The 17458-nt window shown below is 35.4% G+C and overlaps 4 protein-coding genes and 1 non-coding gene across 5 annotated transcripts; 2 read left to right on the top strand and 3 right to left on the bottom strand.

Annotated features, from left to right (window-relative positions):
- The first annotated feature begins 555 nt into the window (after positions 1-555).
- On the top strand, positions 556-3053 carry EMB3003 (2-oxoacid dehydrogenases acyltransferase family protein). Its single transcript, NM_103166.4, has 6 exons — positions 556-1552; positions 1784-1975; positions 2067-2154; positions 2257-2327; positions 2444-2527; positions 2648-3053. Exons 1-6 carry the CDS (start codon positions 695-697, stop codon positions 2750-2752), a joined length of 1398 nt encoding a protein of 465 aa, NP_174703.1. The 5' UTR covers positions 556-694; the 3' UTR covers positions 2753-3053.
- On the bottom strand, positions 3001-6434 carry AT1G34420 (leucine-rich repeat transmembrane protein kinase family protein). The gene is made up of 2 exons (NM_103165.2): positions 3597-6434; positions 3001-3513 (listed from the first exon to the last, which is right to left on the bottom strand). Exons 1-2 carry the CDS (start codon positions 6190-6192, stop codon positions 3209-3211), a joined length of 2901 nt encoding a protein of 966 aa, NP_174702.1. The 5' UTR covers positions 6193-6434; the 3' UTR covers positions 3001-3208.
- A 1623-nt stretch (positions 6435-8057) lies between these two features.
- AT1G34418 lies at positions 8058-8657 on the bottom strand. Its single transcript, NR_143576.1, has 2 exons — positions 8395-8657; positions 8058-8310 (listed from the first exon to the last, which is right to left on the bottom strand). It is a non-coding gene; the product is annotated as an other RNA (non-coding RNA).
- A 1297-nt stretch (positions 8658-9954) lies between these two features.
- On the bottom strand, positions 9955-13057 carry ARF21 (auxin response factor 21; the record flags this gene model as incomplete). Its single annotated transcript, NM_103164.2, has 14 exons — positions 9955-10042; positions 10132-10319; positions 10407-10819; positions 10924-11062; positions 11155-11227; positions 11317-11430; positions 11537-11701; positions 11777-11867; positions 11959-12043; positions 12123-12266; positions 12374-12430; positions 12536-12631; positions 12814-12932; positions 13009-13057. 14 exons carry the CDS (start codon positions 13055-13057, stop codon positions 9955-9957), a joined length of 1821 nt encoding a protein of 606 aa, NP_174701.2.
- Positions 13058-14605: 1548 nt separating this feature from the next.
- AT1G34403 (uncharacterized protein) lies at positions 14606-14887 on the top strand (the record flags this gene model as incomplete). Its single annotated transcript, NM_001333103.1, has 2 exons — positions 14606-14686; positions 14770-14887. A coding segment is annotated over exon 2 (111 nt), but the record flags the coding sequence as incomplete, so codon positions are not given.
- Positions 14888-17458: the final 2571 nt, after the last annotated feature.

The following is a 17458-nucleotide window of genomic DNA, read 5'->3' as shown; positions in this document are numbered from 1 at the left end:
TTTTCAAAGATCATACACAAAAGCCTCAAAATCAAAATTTTTATCAAAAAACATCCTCTTTTGACAATAACCCCTAAATAATATTATAAGTATTATACACTAATATTCTGCAACTGTCCAGATTATTTATCATTTACCAAAGAAATATATTAAAAATTATATTTATCTTTAAATTCAATATTTATAATGGATCAAACATCAAACAAATTTGTATACCGAAATTTTTTTAAAACACAAAATATAAGTTTCTCCTTAATTTTCTTTTATGAAATTTTCTTCTAAAAATAGAATAACATATAAAATAATACATAAGAGAGAAATCATGCTTTATTTTACAGAGAAAAATAGAGATTTACATTGGAGATAATCTTATATGAAAACTGTAAAAAACTATAAAATCAGGGCGAAAAATGTGTATGGTAAAAAAACTTAACATGTGGTTAAAGGTTTTAAAAAGATTACAGAATAGTTCTCTATTGGGCCTTCGAAAAAAGCCCAATACCCAACAACAAAAACGCGCGTGTATCACACCTTCAATACACTAGTAAGAGTCACACAGTGATCGTCACCGGTAAATTAGTTGGCAAACTCCGCCTGCTCTTCGATAATTCCGAGGAGCTTCTTCACTCTTCTTATATCTCATTTCTCTCTATCTCTCTCTCTCTCTCGCATTGCGATTAACGAAATTCGAAAAATGTCTCGTCTTCTCCAAACACCCTTCTTACCTTCAGTTTCCCTCCCCACAAAAACACGATCTTCCGTTACGGGTTTCCGGGTAAAGCCCAGAATCATCCCAATTCAAGCAAAGATCCGAGAAATCTTCATGCCTGCACTAAGTTCCACGATGACCGAAGGCAAAATCGTCTCTTGGGTTAAATCAGAAGGCGATAAACTCAACAAAGGAGAGAGTGTTGTTGTTGTTGAATCTGATAAAGCTGATATGGATGTTGAGACTTTCTATGATGGTTATCTAGCTGCAATCATGGTTGAAGAAGGTGGTGTTGCTCCTGTTGGTTCTGCTATTGCTTTGTTAGCTGAAACTGAAGATGAGATTGCTGATGCTAAAGCTAAAGCTTCTGGTGGTGGTGGTGGTGGTGATTCTAAGGCTCCTCCGGCTTCTCCTCCCACGGCTGCAGTTGAAGCACCTGTGAGTGTTGAGAAGAAGGTTGCAGCTGCTCCGGTGTCCATTAAGGCGGTGGCGGCGTCTGCGGTGCATCCGGCGTCTGAAGGAGGGAAGAGGATTGTGGCGTCTCCTTATGCTAAGAAGTTAGCTAAGGAGTTGAAGGTTGAATTGGCTGGTTTAGTTGGAAGTGGACCGATGGGAAGGATTGTGGCTAAAGATGTTGAGGCGGTTGCTGCTGGAGGAGGAGTTCAAGCTGCTGTTGCTGTTAAGGAGGTAGTGGCAGCTCCTGGTGTGGAGTTGGGATCGGTGGTTCCTTTTACGACAATGCAGGGGGCTGTGAGTAGGAATATGGTGGAGAGTCTTGGTGTTCCTACTTTTAGAGTCGGTTACACGATTAGTACGGATGCTCTTGATGCTCTCTACAAGAAGGTGAGTGTGTTTTGAAATCCGTTTGGTTGGTATGATAGAGTAGACTGGAGATTCCATTGATTGTGATAATAGTTGCTTGATGAAGTTTTGAACTTTGGGATGAGATTATGAGAGATAGCTAGTTGAATTATAAATGATAGTATCTTATGATGTGCATCAGAAGCATACACTAGTTACAAACTGTAAGTGTAAATGTTGATTTGGTTCACATTTTGTGTTTGGTTTGTTTAGATTAAGTCGAAAGGTGTGACAATGACGGCACTTTTAGCAAAGGCAACTGCACTTGCACTGGCGAAACATCCAGTTGTAAACTCGTCTTGTAGAGATGGTAACAGTTTTGTGTATAATAGTAGCATCAACGTTGCTGTTGCTGTTGCTATTGATGGTGGTTTGATCACTCCGGTGCTTCAGAACGCTGATAAGGTTCTTTTCTTTTGTATGCTTTATAAGAGATTTTGAGTTTACTCTGTATTCAAAACCGGTATCAGTGGGTTGTTCTATCTTTTGTAAACAGGTTGACATTTATTCGTTATCTAGAAAATGGAAAGAATTGGTTGATAAGGCTCGAGCCAAGCAGCTGCAGCCTCAGGAGTACAACACTGGTAATCCTACTACTAGAATATTGAAGTGATTTGAGTTTGAGTAATCCTTCAACTAGATTGTTTGAGTCTTGTTGTTTTTATTTCCCTTCCGGGTAATTGCAGGTACCTTCACTCTCTCTAACCTAGGAATGTTTGGCGTTGATCGGTTTGATGCTATTCTACCCCCTGGAACAGTTAGTGCTTTTACCTTTATGCGTGTATTTTAGTTTGTATCTTGGTTATGTCTTTTAGCCTAATAATTATGCTAAGGATAACAGCTCATTGGTTTTCTTGTCTTTGATCAATGAAGGGAGCGATTATGGCTGTCGGAGCATCTCAACCTTCAGTGGTTGCAACTAAAGACGGCCGCATTGGCATGAAAAACCAGATGCAGGTAAATGTTATTATCAACCATCGTTAGAACTTGTTCCTCTTCTCCTTTTTGTCTTCATGAAAACGTCTCGAGTTTTCCTGGGAACTTGTTAATGATGACTGGTCACTTGCAAACCCACAGGTGAATGTGACGGCAGATCATCGTGTCATCTATGGTGCTGATCTTGCACAGTTCTTGCAAACATTGGCAAGCATTATTGAGGACCCAAAGGACCTTACATTCTAGGCCAAATTACTGCTTTTCGCATCCCAGTCTTCTCTGCTTTTGATTCCATGGGAGCTTGTATTTCTGCGGTAATCAGTTTCTTTGATAGAACAAACCTTTTAAGATTAAACATAATCATTTCTTTGTTTGAGATATATCTTCTGCAACATTTTCTGCATGGAAAGGCCGTCCCACATGATTTTGCTACTGACTTCATATATATCCACTTCATGCGATGAATCTTATATGAACTGATAACTTTAGCATGATTAATAACATGAATCTTATATGGACTGATAATTTTCAAACTACAACTGTGAATGCATTACATCTTTCCTGTTTCTCTCAGCATCTCAAAAATGGAGATGCAGATGATAGTCTGTCAGAGGAAAGAAACCTCTCTAATCTCTATGCTGCTTATACATACAGATACAGTAACAAGCAAAAATTTACATATCATGCATCTGACACTTTTAATTAGAGTCTTGTGAGCATCCGTAGAACAGTCTTCATCTTTGGTCTTGCCCCAGGAGAGATGTTTATGCAGGCAAGAGCAACACCGAGGGCACGGAGCATCTGCTTTGTTGCTACAGTTGATGTTTTGCTCACTCTGAGATCAAGAATGTTGTTCTGCTGCTCTTGATGGCTCGAATGGCTCTGCACCCACTTAGCCAAATCTCTTCCTTCACTTACAGCTGGCCTTCCAGTTAACAACTCTAAAAGAATCACCCCAAAGCTGTAGACGTTCCCAGCCATTGTCACCCTCATCGTGTAAGCATACTCTGATGAAGTGATCAAAAGTGAAAGATTAAGAGAGCTGTTGTTTCTCAGACAAGCCCATATAAGTTTTGTATAATGTGTTCACCTGGTGGAATGTAGCCGATGGTGCCTGCAACTGCTGAGAGGCTGCTGTTGCTTTTGGAAGGATCGATTACCTTGAACAGTTCAATGTCCCCTACTAGAGGCTCAGTGAGCGACTTGAGTAGTATTTTTTTACTAGACAGATCTGGTAGAAGGATTGGATCACGACCGCTGGATTCGGATCCATGCAAGTAAGAGATTCCCTGAGCTATGCCAACCGCAATACTATACCTGCTTGTCCAATCAACCACACCACTGCTATGGTTGTGTAGAATCTCGTAAAGTGTACATGTGTGAGAAAAGTCATAGATGAGTAAGCATCCTTCTGAATAGAGGACATAAGCTAGTGGAACCATTACGTTTGTGTGATGTAGCTTGCCCAACATCTCTAGCTCTACCTCTAGTTGCTCACTACTCGCTTGCTGGAAAACCCTGTCTCTTGTGTTAAGTTTTTTGATGAAGTAACTCGAACCAGAGGGCATGACAACTCTGTAGTAACTCCAGAACATTGTCTGATGCAGACCATGTTCTGGATGCGCAACAGCTTCCACAGCTTTGGCGAAGTTGATGTTTGATCTATGTAGAGCGTTTGAAGTGAGAAGCTTTCCATGAATTACCTCAGGGAGAACAGTTGACCCTTCTTCATCTGGGTCGACCTGCATGTTGTTAATCCCCTTGCAGCGCCTTGAAAATTTCAGCACGGTGACAGTTATGATCCCTGTAAGCAGAGCAAGAACTCCAAGGGAGACAAATATTACAATCATAACTAGTTTGCTTTTCCCTGATGGATTTCTCTGGATAGAGACTTCGTTCTCAGTTTTCAACTTAACCCCAGGGTTTCCTCTGACATCGACTGAAACATTATGGGTGAACCTTGGAATATTTCCGGTAAGCTGATTGTTGGAGAGTATGAGCTGTGTAAGGGACATTAATCTGCTCAGGAAATTAGGTATTTCGCCGGAGAAGTTGTTATTTGACAGATCAAGAACTTCCAAGCGGTCAAGTTCAGACAATGTAGTAGGGATAGATCCTTCAAACAAGTTGTAGCTGAGATTTAAGGAAATTTGCAACTTTCGTGGCATTACTGGGATCCTCCCTCGTAGCTGGTTTTGTCCCAGCTGAAGTTCTATCAAATCCTCCAGATTTTGAATGTTATCAGGTATGGTACCATTCAGATTGTTGCCTTGCAAGTTCATGTTGGAAAGCCTCTTTAGCTGAGAAAGCGAAGGCGGTATGGATCCACTTAGAGAATTGCAGCTGATGTTAAGAATCAAGAGGTTACTCAAAAATGCGATTGTATCTGGTATTTCTCCCGTAAGCTTGTTTTGCTGTAGTTTTATCACTTGAAGCCTGCTAAGGTTTCCAAATGCAGGAGGTAAGATCCCGGTGAACTCGTTCATAGCCAAGTTCAGGAGATTCAAGCTCACAAGATTTCCAAATGAAGGAGGTATGAAGCCAGTTAAACTGTTGTTGTCCATCTCCAGATACGTTAGGAGCTGCAGCGATTCAAACGCAACAGAGGGTACTGACCCTGTTAGCTTATTGCTTCCTAGTCTTAGCCTAACCAGGCTAGACGAAATGCTTTGTGGTATCCATCCAACAAGTTGATTAGATGACAGATCCACAGAGACGAGTTTAAGCTGCGACAAAAGGTCACCTGGAATCGACCCCGCTAAACTGTTGAAACTGAGATCTAAGTTCTCGAGGTGTTTTGTGAGCCCTGATGGAATTTCTCCCGTGAATCGGTTACGGTTCGCTGCAAACCGACGCAATGTCTGGATGCTTGAAAGTGATTCTGGGATTAGTCCACTAAGATAGTTGTTGGAGAGAAGTAAACTTTCTAACTTGGAGAGGTTTCCCAACGAACTCGGGATAGAGCCGTTAAGCTGATTATCACTGAGATCTATCAGCGTTAGTTCTTGATAATCTTTGATGCCTTCGGGAATAGTACCGCTCAAACTATTATCTGAAACCTCAAGCTTCTCTAGACTTTTGGTCAAATGAACCGGAACAGAACCAGTTAATCTGTTGAAGCTAAGATTCAAACTCCTCAACTGAACCAACCCATCAAAACCATAGTCTCCAACGTTCCCACTCAACACGTTGTGAGAGAAATCAAGAACCGCCAATTTGGAGAAACCGCGGAAACCAGGGGAAGTAGAAAACTTGTTCGTGCTGAAGTTCAGATGCTTCAGAGCAATGAGTCTTTCGCAATTTGTAACGAACCCTTCTGGGATTGAGCTCAATCTGTTGTTGGAGACATCAAGAGACTCCAAAGTCTGGAGATTGCAGACAAGTGGTAAGAAGGAAGAATTGGAGAGATCAAAGTTAGAGAGAGACAGGCTAATCACAGAGCTATTGTCTGGTAAGCTGCAGAGAACACCGTTCCATGAACATGGATTCCTCTCAGAACCAGGAAGATTCCAATCCGAGATATTAAGGAAACTAGAGAGTTCGATCATTGTGTTTGTCTGGTTCAACGACAACTCAGAGAAACATACATGGCAACAAGATAAGAAGCTGAAGAAGAGACAGAACATGAACTTGCCTGTTTCTGGAGGAACATGTATCTTCTTCATCTTTTTGACCCCAGTGAACATTGCTTTCAAGCAAAAAAGATGAAAAGCTTAACGAGTAGAGAGTGCTGAGAAAATGGAAAAAGAGAGGTCACGGAAAGTGAAGAGAAATTACTACAGTGAATAGTGTGTCGTGTTGATTGGGTCGAAGGAGTTGACTTGACTGATACGTTTTTCATGTGTTTTGAGATTTTCTGTTCTGCCACGTCATCACTCTTTGTTTTTAACTCTTTTTTTTCCATCCTTTTTTTTTAATAATAAAAGTGGGTTCTCTTTTGTTGACCATAATACAAGTTTTGTTTTGTTCTCTATATAGAAAGAAAATCATGGAGAACTCTAAAGTCTCTCTAATCATTCAATTGTTCAGAAAAAATGAAAAAATAAGCCTTGGAAATTTCAAAGAAAATGTTTAAATAATTCTTATTGATTATAATATATAAATTTTAGGAGTTTTAAAGGCTAGAGATATAAAAAAATTGTCAAGCATGTTTCAGAAAATATATTATATTGACTAATCATGCAAGTTTAGTTATTAGTAGTATTTTCTAGAAATAAACCTACTGGTATTTGTTTGAAGTAAAAAATATGTAATACTCACGTATCCTTAAAATAAAAAAAACGAGTATATGTGATATGTTCTTTATCTATAACATAACTAATTGATACGTTTCGTGGCTTATGAAATACTTGAAAACCATGATATTGAAAAAGAGCATAAAAATGATTCAATATCACCACTAACAATTGAAGAAATATTTGAAATCATATAATATTCTCAAAACTGAAGATAAGAAAGACTTAAAAGATGAAAAGATTGTTTCTTATGTAAAGAAAATGAAAAAAAACTAAAAAGACACTTCAATTACTAACATTTTCTACTTTCCAACTAATATATAGTTTTTAAATATATATGTTTTTGTGCACTAACTTTTTGATTTAAACTAGAAAGATACAAGAAGATAGTTTATATTCGAAGAAACCCAAATAGCAAGCTTGGAAAATAAAGTACATGAAGATATATAAATAAAAAATAGAAACACAAGCTCAGTGAAACTAGATAGAGCATCAAAAGAAATGACGAAAACAAACTAACACGAGCAAATATATGATAAAAACACACATTAAACAAATAATCACCAACTGGGTAAGTAGATAGTCACCATACCTTGTGACGTTTTGTTACATGTGTTTTCAATTATCAGTTAAAAAATATAAATAATTGTTTAAGCACAAGATGAAATTTTGAGATGAACGCCGATAACTTATAAACTGTTATGTTGGTATATGAAAAGAAAAAGAATTAATAACTAATGCATAATCAAGAAAGAAAACGATACTGAAAGTGTGATGAGAAAATGCAAATCAGAGTTGATGGACGAGTAAGACTCGACCCTATAAATAGATATGAATGAAAATTTTTTTTTGGGGGGAGGAGGGGGGAAGAGGGAGAGAAATGAGAGTAAGCTGCTGAGAGCCCTCATTGTTACAAAGAAGGAAGCCGACAAAGAAGAAGGTAAGAGGGACACTGAACCACCTCCAATGATTCTCGAATTCTTGCTATGGAGTTCGTGAATGTTCATACATTGGTTTGTGGTAGAGTGTTAGATGAGTAAATCAGCAATTTACGTAATCATATGGGTTGGGGTATTTTCACGGATGTAAACTAGCCCTGGGAGTTCGGTAGAGTCGGGTTATTCGGGTCGGGTTAATCGGTTTTGAGAAAATTCGGTTTTTGAAAAATTCTCCTGAATTGAACCGAAATTAACTTCGGTTCGGGTCAATCGGTACTCGGGTAATTCGGTTCGGTTTAAGGGTATAAAATTAATTCCGAATTAAATTGTTTATTTTTTCTATTTCGGGTAATTTGACCCGAATTACAAATAAAATATGGATAATAGGCTTAAATAAAGCCCAAACTCATTATTATTAAACTGCATTTACATACCCAACAAAACATTTACAAAGCCCAAACCCATTAACATTTACATACCCAATAAAAAGTTTACAAAGCCCAAACCCATTAACAATTAGGGTTTTCGATACATTTGTTGACGGTGAGGCAGCGACGGACGGCGACGGCCAATCTCTCTAACCTCAAAAAAAACTACCACCAACGAGATCATAATCATAACCACATGCAATCTATCATTTAAATTGAGAAAATTAGAAAAATAAAACTATAAAAATTGAAAATCCGATGAAAATCAATAGGATCTAGAGAATTACCAATGAATCCATGATTTTGGTGATAAGGAAAGCTTAGCGAGCAATCATCAAAGAATCAGACGAAGATACGATTAACGAGAATAGAGAAGAGCTAACAAAGATTGAGATTTGAGAGAATGAAAGAGCAAGTTGAAGATGATGAATTCATGATGGAGAAGAAACGTTAGGCTGGTTATGGACTGATTATGGATTTGGTAAAGGAAGAAGAAGAACTCTCTATTTGAGTTTCGTAAGAGGCAGCGCAGATCCAAAAAATTGAGACTAAATTAGGGTTAATGACCCATAATCTTTATATATGGCTGCAGATTCTCGGTTTAGGTAAAACCGATCGCTTCCGGTTACCGAACCGACCCGAACCGAAATCCGATTACCCAAATTAATTTTGCCGATCGGTTACGTGGATTCTGTTCGGTTTACGCCGATAACCGAAAATTTCGGTTTGATCGGTTCGGTTTTCTCGGTTATTTCCGAACTCCCAGGCCTAATGTAAACATATGATTAAGGTGGTAGTTAACTCATTGATGTCTTCGTAGTAGATGACTACTGTTGAGGGCTAGAACTGCTCGATGGTTGCTTGATGAATCAGAAATACCACTATAAAAGAAATTGATAGTATAAACGAAATAGTCTTATCCTTGTTTTAGATCTTTCATAAAACTTGGTGAATAGACTACTCGACAGCTATACTCACCGTAAACAGTTTAGTCAAATGGTAAATGCTCATATTATCTACGGTTATCAAAACGTTACTGGAAAATAAATTAATATATGGAAAAAATATGTAAAATTAGATGACGATGCTGTTTTAAAAACAATCACATAGTAGTATCTTATTCCTTAATCTCCCAAAAAACAATCTACATTGATTGTTTTAATACAATTCAAGCATGTGAAATGAAGAAAAAACTCTTTACCAAAATTTGAATACTCGTGATGCCGTTACACCCGATCTATGATAACTTTTATATCTTTTTCTGCCTCTACTTATTTATTTATGAATTTTTCCCCAATCATGATAGTTGAAGTATTTATTCACACAATACTTTAGTTTATGTATAATTTCGACTTAGTAGTTTTATTTGAATATGAATTGGCCAAACTCCCTAGTTTTCCATCATTATATATTAACTAGTTATGAGTGGTGACACAATTGTAGTGATAGATTTAAGGAAATATTTACTAAAAGTATAACATATTTAACAGTATCATTTGTTTATGTCTCCAAAATATCCGGTTTTGCAAGTATAATAATAGGTAGAAGATAATCTTTAATTTATTGAATGACTATATACTTCTTGTTACACAATTTTCTTTTCAAAATATCATAAAATAAATATTACACTCAAATTTTTAGAATGTAGATGTGATATGTAGATTGTATAAATTAGAAAGAAAGCTTAATATCACGACAACAAGGGGATTTTATTTTATTTATGGACGATGGAAACAAAAGTGCATAATACAAATGCATGCAACAACAAATAAGAGAAAAATAAAAATAGAACGAGACACCGGTAACATTTTTGACCCCTTTTTATTAAATATGTTTTGATTCTTAATTCAACTTGAGAGACTCTTACTGGACTTCAGGTTTTTGACCTCCTCTTTTGAATATATCAATATCTTCTTCACCATTTTGCAGAATTCACTCCATGCAAACAACACAAAAATGAAATATCAATGTCTCTCAAGATTTTAACTAATCTTTCAATCAATAGAAATAAAAAGGAAACTCACGGCCATGGATCGTCTCCAACAAGCATCTCATACCCGTCACTATCTGTGAAAGCTATTTTCCATTGGTTGCGAGTTTGTAATTGGCCTTTGATATCAAAGAGCTTCTCCAATTCTAGTATTAGCTGATCATATCCATTAAGAACACTTAAATCCACAGCTCTTCCTATTGTTACACCTTGCATTTGAACCTGTTCCATATAAAGATTGTGTGAGTTGAGTACAATGAGAAAAAGTTTCATATATAAGGAATAAGAATATATTGATCTTATACTTACTTTGGTACAAGTCCTAGAAGAACTGAACTGCTTGCTTTGGATCTCTATTGGTGATCTCAAAGTTTGGCTTTGACCAAACTTTTTTCTTTCAGTAAGTTTCGAAATATCCGAGCCAATTTGTTTAATGGGATCTTTGATCATCGGAGGAGTGTCCAGAGTGACTCCAAACAGCCTAAAATTAGTGCCTGCCTTGGTTGTTATATTTTCTTCTATTTGTGTAACCATTTGGTTATTGTAATTTAGTTTGGGCATTGGTTGGACAGGGTAGCTCATTAGCAATCTAGAAGGATTCATAGCAGCTTCAGTTGTATCACGATAACGAAGAGAAATATTCATCGGGGAGGCCACGCTTAGTTGTCCAATTTCTTGTCCTTGTGTCAATATAGGAGGCAAGAGATGTGATGATGAAGAACCTGTATATAAAACATGAATATTGAGAAGGAATTTAAGAATCTCAAATTCATTAAATAGAAGATTAATTCTTTAAATAAAAGATTATAAGAGTCTCTTTTTATACCGAATTCATTAACTTCTCGTAAACGCTTGTTCTTGAGCAAAGATGATCGCGGAACATTTAACGCAGGCACTAAATGTTCGATCTCCCAGGGTGACACTTTATTAGGTCTCGAAAATGATGCAAATTCATCCCACTGCACCTGCAAAATTAAAGTTAATTAGTGATATGTTATTTATTGCACTCAAAAACGTATTCCTAAAAGAATGTTATAAAGTGTGAATGAAATTTTACTTCTAAGCTGCGCCACTCTGAACACTTCCAATGAGGAGAGAAATCACTAACTCCAATAATTGTCCCAAAATATCTTAATCAATTGAACAAAATGTGTTATCATAAATAATATTAGACATTATAAATATATTTATGCAGAAAATAAATTTCATCTAATGTTACCTTCTTTCAGAGAAATCATCACCCTCAAACCGCATTGTAAATCTTGAACCGACATTAAACTTATTGTTCACAGCGTCTAAGAATTTGTCATAACTGACAATAAATTGACTTGACCTGATACTTATAAAGACACAAAATATAAACCTATATGTTGAAGGGACTAATCTATTGATATATCAATATAATCTAAAATGTGAGTTCAAATGGTTCTTTCAATTACCTTGGCTTGTAAACCACAATGAATATACATTGGTTATCAAAAGCATGCTTTGCGGAAGCAATTACCCCATGTCTCATACAATCTATTGATACTATTGATGAAGGTATATTCCCTTGTTGATGTCTTGCTCGTCTGATACCAACTCGTAACTCTCCAGTCTCTCCCCTAAAATCACAAGTAAATAGTTTAAAGTCCAAAACTCAAGAATCAAAAGATATATAACAAGAACCAATATTATACCTAACGAATACAATAACATCTCCTTTAACCAATTTCTTTGATGTTATGAATTCATTCCAACCAGTTGTTAACGAATGTCTTTGCGGTGTACCTTCATGGAATAAGAAGATTATTAGTTACTTCTATAGGATTTATTACCTCAATAGTTGTGTTTGAATTATTTGAATAAAATGAATTATTACCTCTATAGTTGTGTCTGAATCTCCATTGATTATCATGGAGATCTATAGCAAGAATTTCTTGTGCCGGTAGAGGCTGAGACATATCCTAAACCAAAATTTAATATGTAATGTCTAATGAAAGCTTAAAATTCAAATTCGTTTAAAAAAACTATAACATTAAATACCAGCGGAGGGAGACATTCAATGGCATGTTTTTTCGGAACAGAGAATCCACCATAAGCGCTTGTATCTGAGGCCGTTAAAACCTTTGTAAAGGAATTAACTAATGGCCTAAATCGATTTTCACTCTGAGTAGGGATTACAACTTGCTAAGAATTTAACAAAATCAGAAAAAATCAGAAAATCAATGAGATATAATAGGAGAAAAATACAATTGACTGAAAATAAAAGAGAAAAATACTAAATTTTCACTTACAGTTGTATCTGGCATCAAAGTGATCTCAGCATAAATCTCATCACTATTGTTTTCCACCTATAATCAAACATCAAACATCAAACAATTAACCAATTACTTCTTTTTACAATAAAATCAAATATAGATATCATGCGTATTCGCTAAAACATAATAGAGATATACCTTAAGATGAATTGCAATAACACGACATTGAAGCTTAGAAGGAAGATCACAAATTGGTTGTAACTCATTCAACTCTTCTCTTGTAGATGCCTGAACCTGAAAAGGCCGTCAAAAGGTTTCATACACGAGAGAAAGATAGAGAGAAAGAAGAGAGAGAGAGAAGAAAGGGAGAGAGAAAGACGAGAGAGAGAAGAGAGAAAGAGAAGAGAGAGAGAAGAGAGGGAGAGAGAGAGAGAGAGAGAGAGAGAGAGAGAGAAACAAAAAGAGAGAGAACTCACAAGCTCTATATTGCCTTGAGGAAAGTAATAAACATTTTCTCCAAGTTTTGGAATATCACACAAAGGCCCTGCACAGAGTTTCCATAACTGCTCGTACATATAGCTCTTGGATCCATCAACTGCCGAACAAAAACTAAAACATTATAACCAAAACAAGTTTTCAATAAAATAAAATAAAAAGTCAAAATTTCTTACTTATGCCTGATAATTTAGGTTGTGCATTCACAATGTTGCCACTTTCCATAAGCTCGTATCTAAAGATCGGTATACCAAAATATGTTATCTCAACAATTATTATACAACTTTCTCCTTTTCCTCAACTTCTCTCGCGACCATGAGAGTACAAAATATCACATTTATAGGTAACAAGTATCAAAATACATTAAAATACTTCCTTAGATTTGAATACACAATTTAATAAGGTTACCAAAAATTAATAAAGGTAATTTAGAAAAATGTCATTAATATTTTGACTACACATAAGAAAATCAATTTTCTTATATGTTTATTGATTAACTTACCAAAATTAACATATGCATTATTCATATATAAGTTGAGTAATATAATACAGTTTTAATACTTACAATGAAATTTTTTTTATGAATTTTGTTTATAGATAGCCATATAAATTTAAATAGGAGTTTTTGCTAGCTTTTTCTTTTCAACATATGCATTATTCATATATAAGTTGAGTAATATAGGAAAATTTTAGTACTTACAACAAAACATTTTTTTCTATGAAATTTGTTTAAAAGTAGCCATATAAATATTAAATATGAGTTTTTGCTTGATTCTGATTGTATGAATAGGAATTCTCTAGCACCGTGATGAGACCTATCATATGGGATCTATGGTACATCTCATGTTAGCTTTTTTTTTTGCTTCCTCTTTAAGTTTTTAAGGATCCCTTATAACCGGTTTTCTCATATATCGTCCCTCTTTGGAGAAATCTCCAAGGACATATTCCCTTTTCCATTTAGCTTTCCCTTTCCAATTAGCTATGATGTGAATTTGCATGTATCCCATGGCTATTGGGATGTCCTTGGCATCAGGGGTGGATCAATGGTGGTGGTGATGGTTTGACCTTACAAGGGGATGTGGCTTATAGTATGATAAATTCCATCAAAAATGTACAAGGGCTTCTCGCTCCCTCTAAACCTGAATGTCATTTAAGCATTTTTGCTCTATGTTTTATATTGATGATTATAATAGTTATTAATGATATTATTTAGCTTATAGAATTTGTTTTTTATTAAATTATTAATTGAATAAATTTATTTAATTCATTAATTCAATAATTTAAATGACTAATCGTTTTCTCCAAACCATTTGCTAAATGAATTAGATTGACTCATTATCCATTAGAAACTAAATTTGTATGGATATAGATTGGTTTGATTTGGTTTAACCAACTTGACATCCGTAAATATAACACCCACAAAAAAAAACTTATAACACTCCTGTCCGACAGTCGGTGCGCCACGTCCGGGAGGCTTTAAAGACTTGTTACCGACCCTAAAAATTACCACATGATCTTTCTCCATGCTTTGTCCTCACTCGCATGGTTCCGACAGTTACTTTCCGAAAGGTCATCCATCCTGAAACTACTCCAGCCCAAGCACGCTTAACAGTGGAATTCTCTCAGGACCTTTGACCGAAAATATAAGTGCACTTTGGTGACATAGATGGCCAAATCAGTTCTTTTAAATTTCTCCGCATGCACCACCATATTCCCCGAAATCGGGGTGTTACAGTATTCTTCTTAGACGTTAGTCCACTTTGCTACGAAGGAAACAAACCCAGTTCTCAAGCTTTTGGTCACTGGATTTCACTCTTCTTCTCTCAAGTCAGCCTCACTGATCCTGTCATAGCTGTAAAAATCTCTCCTTTTCTTTGATTCTTTCTTCCGCAAGCTTTTTCTCTTCTTCGATCAATGAAAGATAGTTCCTTTTGTAGGTTATCGATGGAGAAGAAGGTAACCAACGACGCAGAGAATTGTTGCCTTCGTATAAAGCTCATAGGAAATCACCAAATCATGGGAGCTACTCTAAGAGGCCACATCAGTTCGTTGATGAAGTTCTTAGAAAATGCAATGTGCCAGTGGGTAAAACTGTTTAATACTCAATGTTCAATAGACTAGCTCAATTCTGTCTCTTGGATATAGTTTAGTGAATTAGCCGTAGAAGTGGATGAATGAATGATCTTACTGGAATCTTGTTTGTGAGCTAGGTTGTTAGATTAAGCAGTTGATCCTTATATATATAATATAAATTATTATATATTTCAAAATCCCAAGCAATATCATTCGAGTTTCTATACAAAACTCTTGAATATGATGCTCCATCCACATTCGAGCCTGAAGCCATTGGAACTGAAATAATTTCTGGAAAAAAGAAATAACTAATGAATGAATCTAGCAATAAACGAATTTCAGCGATGATAAATTACTTATTCGTTTCACTTTTGGAATAATCCCTGCTCAATATCTAAAGGTAAAAGTCAAAAAAAAAATTGACCACTAAAGCCCATATTATACTATTTCGTTCCACAAAATATGATTTTGAAAGAATTATAGTTTTCAATATGAGTTGCAGAGCACGTGAAAATCAAAATCATGAGATGATGGAGATTCTAAGAAAAGTAATAAACTTAAAAGCACATGAATTATAGTTTTCTCTACTAGTATGTTTAGTGTTTATTGGTTTGTTATAAACTTTTAGTTAAGAAACTTAATTAATTTTGTCAAACGCATAACAAAGTATACGGCCGTTTTAAGTCCCAACCGTATAAACGCCCGTATAAGTGCCATATATGCGGCCGTATTAAGCCCAACCGTATTTCTCAAACGCATAGCTTAAATACAGTGCAATAATCTGCCGTATAGCGTGTATACGGCCTCCTAGGGCATAGTTTAGAACACCGACTATAATATATAATTCTAGGCTAGAAATCAAAAAAAAATTTGTCAAGCATGTTTTAGAAAATAGATTATATTAACCAATCATTCAAGTTTAGTTATTAGTAGTATTTTCTCGAAATGGTATTTGCTTGAAGTAAAATATATATGTATACTTCAATATTTTTAAATCCGACTCGGACAGTGAACCGAATTATCTTCTTGATCACTGGATCATGGAATCAATTTTTAGACCATAAGTCAATTGATTAAAATTTATTTAATATTAACAAAGATTATATAATTTTTATAAATATAAAACAAAAATAATCATATTATATTTAACAAAATATGAAATCAAACAATAAGATAACAAAGTGACTACATTGTTTAAATCCAACTAAAAGTGTAAAACCGTAACAAATATAATAAGAGATCACCAATGACGAAAATAAACTAATTAAATATGAGATAGTTACACTTTAAAGCACTTTACACGAAAGTTTTTACAATTTATGCAATTTACAAAGAATAAACACTTTTCCATCTTTTTTTAAATTTTTTTGGACATTTGTACCCTTAACTGAACTAAGAAAAACATAATGTCAATTCTCTCTCTCTCTCTAACCGCGTCATCGGTGAGAGCAACAATGGAGAAGAACACATGAAGAATATTTTGCTCTGATTTGTCTATCGGTTGATTTCGATTTCTCTTTTGTAGAAGTTGAATTAAATTTTAACGATGTTAAAGAAATAAGCAGATGAAGCCAAACTTTTCGAAGACGTGTAGTCGATTGAATCGTTATATGAAGGAGAATGGTTGTTATGGAGATCTGTTTAATCTTCCAACATTTGGATTAATCTTCCTTTCTCCATGGCTGAGCGTATGCACTCTGATTTTAAGCACATCATTCACATGGGAATGGCTTCCTCTGATCTTGTTGCAGCGGTGCAGCCGCCGCTGTCACAACCACTGATGGTTATGAAGAAACGTCGACGGAGATGAATTTCAATCTTTGATTTAAGTTGTTGATTTAGCTTTATCGTTACTGCTACTTTACAAGAATATAACGGATGAAAATTGTTAATGAAGTTTACAGACTTGTTTAATCACTTGTTGAACCTCTTGAACTTGGAATGAGATTAGGGCTATGAATGGTGACATACACAGCACCCAAATCCGCACTGCAACAGTACTGTAACAGTATCAAAATCTCTACATATACATATATATTTATGTATTTTCGTTACTATTTGAACCGCACCGCAAAATCATCTTCAATAATAGATATGAATGTTGATGATGTGAACTGCTCTTTTTTTTTATATAATTATTTCTTTGTTTGCTTTGGTTTTCCTTATGTTCATTAGCATGGAAGTAATCAATTCGTTCGATTAATTTCAGCCTTCTTTAGCACGAGACTCCACAAAGCAAATATTCTTTCTCTTTATCAAACATAAATCTGAAACCAATCAGATACTAATTAGTCATTCAAATTTAGTTGGATAACATGGTATAACTGTATAAGTAGACGTGGAAATTTAAGCTTCGATACTAGAGCTTTAGATGATTCTAAAACCAAATTATTGATTTAGCTCTGTTGTTAAAGCTACTCAATGTTGATTGTCTGGTATTAACCTGTGAAATAGTAATTTGACTTGACCATTTGTGTAGAGATAATTGGTCATTATAAAATTTCATACCTTAAATAGTTGCATCTAAAGATTGATTATGCAGCTAATACCGAT

The sequence above is a fragment of the Arabidopsis thaliana genome (assembly GCF_000001735.4).
Source record: "Arabidopsis thaliana chromosome 1 sequence".
In the NCBI taxonomy this organism is placed as follows: domain Eukaryota; kingdom Viridiplantae; phylum Streptophyta; class Magnoliopsida; order Brassicales; family Brassicaceae; genus Arabidopsis; species Arabidopsis thaliana.
Note: the sequence above shows the minus strand (reverse complement) of the source record. Positions and strands in the feature narration are given on the sequence as shown.

Bases quoted from the DNA above. Each gene is read 5' to 3' on its own strand.
- EMB3003 (NM_103166.4), top strand. From the start codon at position 695: ATGTCTCGTCTTCTCCAAACACCCTTCTTACCTTCAGTTTCCCTCCCC. The intron at 2,155-2,256 runs GTAATCCTACTA...GGGTAATTGCAG, and splicing joins GCCTCAGGAGTACAACACTG to GTACCTTCACTCTCTCTAAC. The intron at 2,528-2,647 runs GTAAATGTTATT...GCAAACCCACAG, and splicing joins GCATGAAAAACCAGATGCAG to GTGAATGTGACGGCAGATCA.
- AT1G34420 (NM_103165.2), bottom strand. From the start codon at position 6,192: ATGTTCACTGGGGTCAAAAAGATGAAGAAGATACATGTTCCTCCAGAA. The intron at 3,514-3,596 runs GTGAACACATTA...TCACTTCATCAG, and splicing joins CATCGGCTACATTCCACCAG to AGTATGCTTACACGATGAGG.